The sequence below is a fragment of the Borostomias antarcticus genome (assembly GCF_949987555.1).
Source record: "Borostomias antarcticus genome assembly, chromosome: 21".
Taxonomy (NCBI): Eukaryota; Metazoa; Chordata; class Actinopteri; order Stomiiformes; family Stomiidae; genus Borostomias; species Borostomias antarcticus.
The window spans coordinates 1,005,966-1,015,463 of NC_140254.1; the positions used below are offsets into that span (position 1 = coordinate 1,005,966).

Genomic DNA, 9,498 nt, shown 5'->3' on the forward strand with positions numbered 1-9,498 from the left:
ACTGTTCACTCACTGTGGGATCTCATTGATTATCCCCCTGACAGAGCAAAGAAGACTTAAAATAATGTATTTACTAAAATAATAATGTATTTACTAAGATGATAATGTATTTACTACGATGATAATGTATTTACTAAGATGATCATGTGTTTACTAAGAAGATAGGGTATTTAAATAATGGATTTACTTAGAAGAAGAAGATGATGATGATGATGATGATGATGATGGTATTTATGCAAATCAGGAAAGTATACATAGATATGTGTGATGTATTCATTATGATTATGAAGTGACTGCAATATTGTGTATGCTAGCGCTACTGCATGTTGGTGTTAATGGTTACATCAGCTTTGGATTGTGTGCAATAGTTCTGCCTTTCACAGATGTACTGTACATTATGAATCATATATGTATGTTTATATTAACTAATTGAAATTGTTAATTCTTGTCAATGATTAATTGAGAATGCAGCAATGTCTGTTTAGTGCAATATGTCAGTGTTAGACCAGCATGATATAATCTGCTAAAATGTGTACAGTATAAATGCATTTTTCATCTGTACAGTATAAATGCATTTGATTGCTTCTGCAAAATGTAAGAAAGTGTGTCTGTTTATTTATATTGAAATACAATTGAGCTATGAAGTAAATAATGATCTCGTCCTATGTTTGAAAATCCAAAAGAAGTTATTTGGTCTCCTTCGACAGATAAACCCCTCCCATAAAGGTGGAGCCTTACATTTTCAACCAATCACACGAATACTTCCTGCAACAACTTGGATTATGGAACGTCACTGCCACGTAGAAACACCCGCATGTTCCTGCAGAATAGGCTGTACACGTAACTGTACCTTTGTAACTGTAACCCCCCAAAAACAAAGTAGCCTGTAGTTTCAGCTGATATCTTAAGATGTTGCTGACTTTCCTGAGTTGGTTTTGCACATCTCTCCTGGTCTTTGTCTCAGGAGGGAAACTTCCAGAAGCCGAAGTGAAGATCGAAGTTTTGAGCAAACCTTTTCTCTGTCACCGCAAGTCTAAATACGGGGACATCCTTTTGGTGCATCATGACGGATATCTTCAAAATGGAACACTGTTTCATTCCAGGTGAGTTACCAAGCTAGACTTTATTCCAAGTTTTAATAATTATATTTGAGCACACAACTTAAATGAGCATGCGCCACCACCACCAACAGACTGCTCATGCTTGCCACCACCAACCTTTCTTACTTTTATTATTATTTTTAAGTTAAAAATGTTTCAAAGCTGCTCAGTAACTGTATCAATTAAAAACTGTGTGTGAATATATCAATGTTTTTCTCTTGGTCAATGTGTGTGTGTGTGTGTGTGTGTGTGTGTGTGTGTGTGTGTGTGTGTGTGTGTGTGTGTGTGTGTGTGTGTGTGTGTGTGTGTCCACAGTCGGACCGAAGGGGACAAGCAGCCGGTGTGGTTTACTCTGGGTATCAGGGAGGTGATCCGGGGCTGGGATAAAGGCCTGCAGGGGATGTGCTCCGGAGAGAAGAGACGGCTGGTCGTGCCTCCAGCCCTGGCTTACGGCAAGGAGGGGAGAGGTAGGCCACACACACACAACACACACACACACACACACACACACACACCCTAGACCTCAAGCCTACACTCATATGCAGACACGATGCGCACACAAACTCACGATACTGTACATGCATGTGGATAAGGAGGCAGTCTGTTCTTATATGTTCTGAATATGTAACACAACTTATGCGTTACATATGCATCTCGGCATAATGTACTAGCGAGCCATCAACTTTTTTATGATTGAAATCATAGATGTAGTTTTTACTGTTTTAATCTCTATGATTGAAACACTGAATGAAGGTCTCACTAACTAATACCTACTATGACCTTTTTCTCAGCATGGTGCATGAGAACATGGCCTTTATGCTATGCTCAGCTCTGGTAAGCACACTCTAACCCATGTACTACTAAGAACAACCGGTAACACTTTATTTGAAGGGGTGTGTGAATGACACTCACATGACATTGTCATGACACTGCCATAACCATGACATGCACATGAAGGAATCTTATGATGTGGAAATATGTTAGTTTGTGCATTTGTACACACGCACAAGCGTGCACCAAAACAGCCTTTATCACCATGCACTCGCACTCGAAGGCGGCCGCATATAATTTTTACTCGCACACTTTCAAAAATAATGGTCGCATATGCGACCATTTTGGGCACAGTCTCGAGCCCTGTTGTGGGCATGTTTCGCACATTTTGCCTCTTGCAAACACAAAAAAGTGTCATGTCAGTCCTACGCACACACCTGTAGCGTCATGATCTTATGCACACTCCTTCAAATGAAGTGTTACCGAACAACCATGCAACTAAACTTAACACGCATGAACTAATCACCAGGCACAAAACAATCATTTACAACCTAAATCACTTTGCATTCCATATTTTGCTTGTAAACCTTTTCCGAAAGGTGCCACAAACTCAATTCAATTGCACACATTTGGTCACATCTATCCATGGTGATGTCATTTAGCAAATACTCTACTGTATAAATCTGATCTAATCTAGTAATCTAATCTAGTTGTCTATGGGAGCACCCATACATAGCCCAGGTATCCATAGACCTGACCTTCAGTTGACCTTTGACCTGTGTGGTCAGGTAAGATCCCCCCTGAGAGCACGCTGACCTTCACCATCGAGGTGATGGAGATCAGGAATGGGCCCCGGTCACATGAGTCCTTCCAGGAGATGGACCTCAACGACGACTGGAAGCTCTCCAAACCGGAGGTGAGCAGGGAGGAAGGGAACTCTCTGTGTGAACTATCTCTTTATCTCTCTCTCTCACACACACACACACACACACACACACACACACACACACACACACACACACACTCACACAAGATAATATGAGTGTTTTATCCACCAGGTGAAGGAGTACCTCAGGAAGGAGTTTGAGAGACATGGCTATCCGCCTAATGACACCCACCACGAGGCCATGGTGGACGACATCTTCGCCAAAGAGGATGAGAATGAAGACGGCTTCATCTCCTCCAGAGAGTTCACCTACAAACACGATGAACTTTAACCCCTGCCCTTTGACCCTGTCTGTCTCTCGCCCTGTCCCCATACCTCTTCTATGTTGGTCTACTTAGGTATTTAAAAATAATGCTCATGGATGTGCTGTGTTTAGCAGTACAGTCTTTTATTGGCTGGAAGAACATTACAAACATTATCATTTTGAACCAGCAGGTGGCACTGTCTCCTCCAGTGTTAGTGATGATAAAGTAATGCATTTCTGACAGGGAAAATAAAACGATACAAATGAATGAGTAGCACATTTCTCACTTTATCAATGTACAGACAAACAGTAGAAAAACACTTAAAACAGAATTAAACAAAATACAGATAAATAATTTTCAAAAGTAGCCCTCAAAATGTCTGTTCTTTACAAGGTACACTTCTCTGTCATTATTTATAGTGTTGTTTACTCAAGAGAGCTGAATATGCAGTCATACAGAGGGGCTGGCGTGAGTATGTACACACACTATCCAATTATGGATAGTGAACAGGTCCAGAAAACACTCCTGTGCAAAGCAGCAGTGCCAACAATTTTCATGTTTGTGTAAACAGCACAAGGGTCTGCTTGTTGCAGCTGAAGCTGAGATTCCAAGCTTTTGCCCAATGGGGTCTTTAACACTTGCTTCACATCCGAAGCATTTGTCTTTCAATTCACCAATTGGAAAACATTGTACTGTACATGAATCATCTGTGTGTTTGTGTGAGGGTTAGAGAGAGAGAGAGAGGGAGAGAGAGAAGTCTCTGTAGACCAGGACCGCCCCCCTCTCACTCACATTCCACACTGGAAAAGGGTTAGAGGTCACACAGTCGTGGGGCGGCGCCCAGTATAACGCTCACATACACAAATATACACTGTCCAGGAGGGGACGCACACATACTGACGCACACCCACGGATTACAGTGACTGACCCAAAGCAGTGTGTGTGTACGGCTCACGCACACACACACATGAACAGACCCCCCACACACACATGAACACACCCCACACACACACATGAACAGACCCCACACACACACATGAACACACCCCACATGCGGTGAAAACATATGTACAGGATACAGAGGAGGGCGGGGTCTTGGGGCCGGCCGTTCTCGGTGTGTGTGGGCGACATGGAGCTGTTAGATCAACGGTGGGCGATGGAGGACAGGGTGTGGCCGCATCTCATCGGAGGTGTGTCCTGATCCCTGGGGGTTTAGGGTTGACTGAGGGGGGAGGGAGGGAGGGAGGGAGGAGAGGGGCAGAAAGACTGAGCTGAAGAAGAAAGACAATTGGGAGTCACTCTTGCCCTTTCAGTACATACACATTTAGCATGTATTGTATATGTATAGATAGATAGTATATATTTATGTACACACACACACACTAAATACATTACATTACAGTCATTTAGCAGACACTTTTATCCAAAAGTGACTTACAATAACTGCATTTAACGTAGGTAGTCAGTGCACTACTACTCGTCGGGACTCACTCACTCAAGTGCATCTCCTTTCTAAACAAGTGACTAAGAGCATAATCTAGAGCTGATGGCAACATGCAAGAGAAGCAAAATATTAAAGCAATAGGTGCTTAAGAGGGAGGATCCTGGTAGTAATATAAATAAACACACACACACACACTGTCTCGCTACCTCTGTTTTCTTTGCTGGGGTAGATACGTGGGAAGGGCTTGAATTCATCAGGTGGGGGGAAGTCCTCTATCGGGTGAAACTGAAACTTTGACTCAAAGTCGTCTGGAAGGTTGAGGGTGAGACGGTCACAGAATTATCGCACAGTAAGAAAAGACCAGAAATCCACTGCAACTATCCCTCCTATCCGTCTCCTTGTGACAAACATTAACCTTCTCTCTTCAACTCTAGATGTGAGAATTGTCTGAATCTGATCAATCACATCTTGAACACTAAGAATGTCCTTTGAGGCTACTGTACGACTGTCATAATCCAATGTTACTGTCTGATGTCTGCTGTGTTCTGTCATAAGAGACTAAACGACATGATATGTTTACTATCCCTTATGACAGTAATTCTATTTTATAACGATTTCACTTCCTCTGTATTGTCCCTATGGTATCATAATTCTGTCTTACTGTGCATTCTATATGACATTATAAATGATCTGCTGTTTGTTTATGAAATAGACTGTGACATACTGGTTTCTTAGAAGGTCTCTTCCTCTATTTGGTTTTTACTATACAACTATGACATCATAGACATGGCATTTACTGTTTATGGCACTGAGGATTTCAACTGCCTGGCTGCAATTCAGCGCCATGGCAACCGTAGAAGATGTGTGTACCGGACGCAATATCTACGACGTTCGCACGCTGGCTTTGGGCACAGCATCATCTGTGTCTGTCTCACCCAGGCTGTGCAGGTGTCCGTTCCTCAGGCTGGAAGGGGGCAGGGGGGGTGGCGGAGGGGGAGGGGGGATTCGGCTGGACAGCTCGGTGGAAGGGGAGCGAGCTGGGGGCGCCGGGGGAGGGGCCAACCGCCCCGCACCTGTTCGGAAAGACAACCGACGAGACTGTGTGAATTTAATCCAATGACATGTCGCCTCCGGGGATGACAGAACGTCCTCAGTAACAGAGGAGTATTCACAGTTGAACTAACGCTGAGTTTCTTTACGCGCCCCGACCCCCCGTACCTGCACTCCTGGGCACAGCTGGCGGCCGTCGGCTGGGGGCGGTGCAGGGGTAGGAGGGGGGCAGAGGGGGCACCCCCGGGCGCATGGCCGGGGACGGGACGGGGGGCAGCTTGGGCGGGGGAGGGGGCAGGGAGGACGGGCAGCTGGGGGCGAAGGAGGCGGGGAGGGGTGGAGGGGGGGGCGGCGGCCCCAGGGGGCTGTCCCGCGGCGCGGGGAGCCGGGATTCGGGCAGGAGGAGGAGGGTGGGCGAGGGCGGAGGGGGGTAGAAGAGCCCGGAGGAGCGGTCCGGGAGGGAGGAGGAGGAGGAGGGGGGAGGCGGAGGGGGTGGGGTGGAGGGCTGAGGCGGGTGGTGGTGGTGGTGGTGGTGGTGGTGGGCGTGGCCGTGCTGGATGGGAAGCCAGGTGGGCTTGGCGACCTGGGAGGGGGGAGGAGGGGGAGGACAGGTGGGGAGCGGAGGGGGAGGTTTGCTGGCGGGCCGGTCCTGGAAGGCGAGCGGCGGAGGAGGAGGAGGTGGCGGGGGCGGGGGCGCAGACGGAGCGGGGGGGGTGACGGCGGAGGGAGGGGGCTTGTTGTTGCCGCTGTGGGAGGGGGAGGGAGGCGCCGAGGGGTAGGGCCGGTGGGCGGGACTTCCTTTCTCGGCCGGCCTGTAGGAGGGCGAGGAGGGCTCCGGGGCGTGGCTGCCGTCTGGTGATGCGGGCGGGTTCCACAGGGGCTTCATTCCGCTGGACGAGCTAGAGCGAGAAACTGGAACACACACACACACACACACTGTTTAGACACACCCAGAGGGAGAGGGAAATATAAAGAAATAAAGAGAGAGAGAGAGAGAGGAATGAGGAAGAAAGAGGAATGAGAGATGGAGCGCAAGAGGAATGGCCGGACGGACAGAGAGATAGATCCTGTAGACAGACATGAAAGGAAGGGGATATTCTTCTACCTGGGGTCTTGCCCGCCGTGTCTCTCTGTCCCGCGGGTCTCAGTGTGGGGAAGCCCCCAGCAAAGAGTCCCCCTAAAGAGGGTCCCATGGCTGGCGGTCCCCCTGAGCCCCCCTGGGGGGCACCCCCACTACTGCTGGACGACACATCTCCACCACTCCCCTTGGGCTCTGAGAAACAACACACACACACACACACACACACACATTACTGAATGAAACACTGTATTAACTCTGTGGTGAGTATAGTGGGCACTCCATATTGTCATGCACATTCCACCACATCGCTTCCCCTTTTGTCTATGTCCTTATCTGCTACTGGGCATTCCTTCCCAGAGAGAGAGAGTGTGTGTGTGTGTGTTTGTGTGTGTGTGTGTGTGTGTGTGTGTGTATGTGTGTGTGGACTGAAGCAAGATCTTCCAACCTTGAATTCAAATAGCTCAGAGAGTGATACGTTTGGTATGAGCTTTATCTACAGTCCTATACGCTCACATACAAAATCCCTCCTCTTCTCTACCTCTCCTCCTGCTCACTTTTCACCCTGTCTTCTCTCTCTTTCTCCCTCTCTCTCTCTTCACCTTCCTTTCACTCTGACGCTAACCTTTCTGTCTGTGGCCTATGTGCATGTTCTCTCTCTTTTTTCTCTCTCTGTCTTCATCTCTCTCTGTGTGTCTTTCTCTCGTGTAAGAATTACTCACAGTCACAGACAGCAGCCCCATGTAAGAATCATTTAGGGGGCGATCACACCTGGGAAAGACGCTAGAAACGAGACGTAAGGAAAACCATTGATTTCCTATGATACAGAGCGTCTGACTGGCGTTCCGGCGTCTTTTTCGACAGGCGTCTTTCAAGCGTCTTTTCTTGCAGGCGCGTCAGTTTTGACGCGCGTTTGTAGATGCTGAATTTAAAAAAAAGTTGAACTATTTTCAACTTTTGAGCGTCAGACGCGAGAAGCGCCATTTCGTCACGTCATATTTGGCCCAGGCGTTTCAAGCGTTCAAGCGTCTTTGAAGCGTTCGCGTTTCTAGCATCTTTTCCAGGTGTGATCGCCCCCTTAGAAACTCAAACACACGCCAGGATACCTTCCCTGTGTGTGTGTGTGTTTACAGTATATGTGTGTGAATGTGTTTTTGTTGACAAGGGTAGATGATGTTAGATGAGGAAGGTGCTCTTACTGTCCAGGACTGGGCCGCTGCGGTCATTGATCTGTGTGACTTTCTTGAGCCTGGATCCTTTCTGGATGTCTGCTAACAGGGCATTCCTGCCTGCTCCACCTCCAGCACTAGGCTGGACTTTAGGAGGGTCTGGTCGTAACTGAGAGAGAGAGAGAGAGAGAGAGAGAGAGAGCAAGATGAGAGAAAGAGAGAGAGAGAGTTTGGGGGAGGCGTTACTGTGTAAAATGCTGGCTGAGGTAGAACTGTATCACACACGCACATACACACACACACACACACACACTTATACAATGGGTCAATGACGTCTAATATGTCATTCAGTGTAACACAGTTTTTTTTTTCTTCAAAAAATATAGTATTCAAAATAAAATAATTTTGATAATAAAAAGTCATTTTTTCTTGATGGTTATATTTCTGCCAGACTACGCATGGATATATAAACTTGTGATTATGAAGAAAAAAAAAATATATATATACATATATATGTATGTGATACATGTATGTATGTATGTATGTATTGTATGTATGTATGTATGTATGTACAGTATGTGTGTGTGTATGTATGTATGTAATGTATGTATGTACAGTATGTGTGTGTGTATGTATGTATGTAATGTATGTATGTACAGTATGTGTGTGTGTGTGTATGTATGTATTGTTCTATTGTTGTTCTATTTTGTTGTACACTCAGCAGCTCTGCAAATGAGGTGGCCTCACCTCAGAGCTCACCTGAGTATAAATAAAGGTTTCAATCAATCAATGTATTGTATGTATGTATGTATGTATGTATGTATGTATGTATGTATGTATGTATGCATGTATGTATGTATGTATGTATGTATGTATGCATGTATGTATGTATGTATGTATGTATGTATGTATGTATGTATGTATGTATGCATGTATGTATGTATGTATGTATGCATGTATGTATGTATGTATGTATGTATGTATGTATGCATGTATGTATGTACGGCTGATTAAATAGCATTCATGTGCAGTGTGTTCCTCTGGCTGCCAGCAAAGGAAACTAATATAACATGAGAAGACTGAGTGCCTACGAAATATGACACCACCCTGATACTGAGTGTCTGTCGTCTGACCCTCTGTGCCTGTGTGTGTGTCTGTGTGTGTGTGTGTATGTGTGTGTGTGTGTGTGTGTGTGTAACTGTGCCTCTAATTAATAATGTACATAACTGGCAGGTGGTGGACAGTCGGTGGAAATTAAGGAGAGAGTATGTTTAGAATGGTACTGTATACAGTTTGTGTGTGTGTGTGTGTGTGTGTGTGTGTGTGTGTGTGTGTATGTGTGTATGTGTGTGTATGACTTGCTCATTGATTAACTTACCTGAGGAGGGGGGGCGCTGGGTGGTGGAGGGGGTGGGGGTGGGGGTGCGGGGGGTGGTGGAGGAGGGGGGACAGGCATGCCTAACTTTGGACACCTGCAGAAAACAGAACACAACATCCCACAACTGACTGTGCGTAACAACTGACCACAAACATAATGACTGTATTGACCATGACCATGCGCAGCCACTGACCACAACCGCTGTGACTCTCTGACTGCCTAATGCACAGCTAATGCACTGTGGGACAGTTTTCCGTGACAGAAGCAGCCACTGTGGAAAAGGGTCACAACTGACCGACCTCTTTCCCCCTTCCCCA

General features: G+C 46.3%; 2 protein-coding genes across 2 annotated transcripts; one reads left to right on the top strand and one right to left on the bottom strand.

Moving 5' to 3' along the window:
• Positions 1-909: 909 nt before the first annotated feature.
• Positions 910-3,217, top strand: fkbp14 (FKBP prolyl isomerase 14; the record flags this gene model as incomplete). The annotated part of the gene is made up of 4 exons (XM_084454882.1): positions 910-1,103; positions 1,416-1,567; positions 2,660-2,787; positions 2,930-3,217. 4 exons carry the CDS (start codon positions 910-912, stop codon positions 3,086-3,088), a joined length of 633 nt encoding a protein of 210 aa, XP_084311008.1. The 3' UTR covers positions 3,089-3,217.
• A 953-nt stretch (positions 3,218-4,170) lies between these two features.
• Positions 4,171-9,259, bottom strand: wipf3 (WAS/WASL interacting protein family member 3; the record flags this gene model as incomplete). The annotated part of the gene is made up of 7 exons (XM_084455508.1): positions 4,171-4,284; positions 4,713-4,814; positions 5,442-5,579; positions 5,725-6,468; positions 6,662-6,829; positions 7,834-7,972; positions 9,182-9,259. The coding sequence occupies 7 exons, from the start codon at positions 9,257-9,259 to the stop codon at positions 4,244-4,246; spliced, it is 1,410 nt and encodes a 469-aa protein (XP_084311634.1). The 3' UTR covers positions 4,171-4,243.
• Between the last annotated feature and the right edge of the window lie 239 nt (positions 9,260-9,498).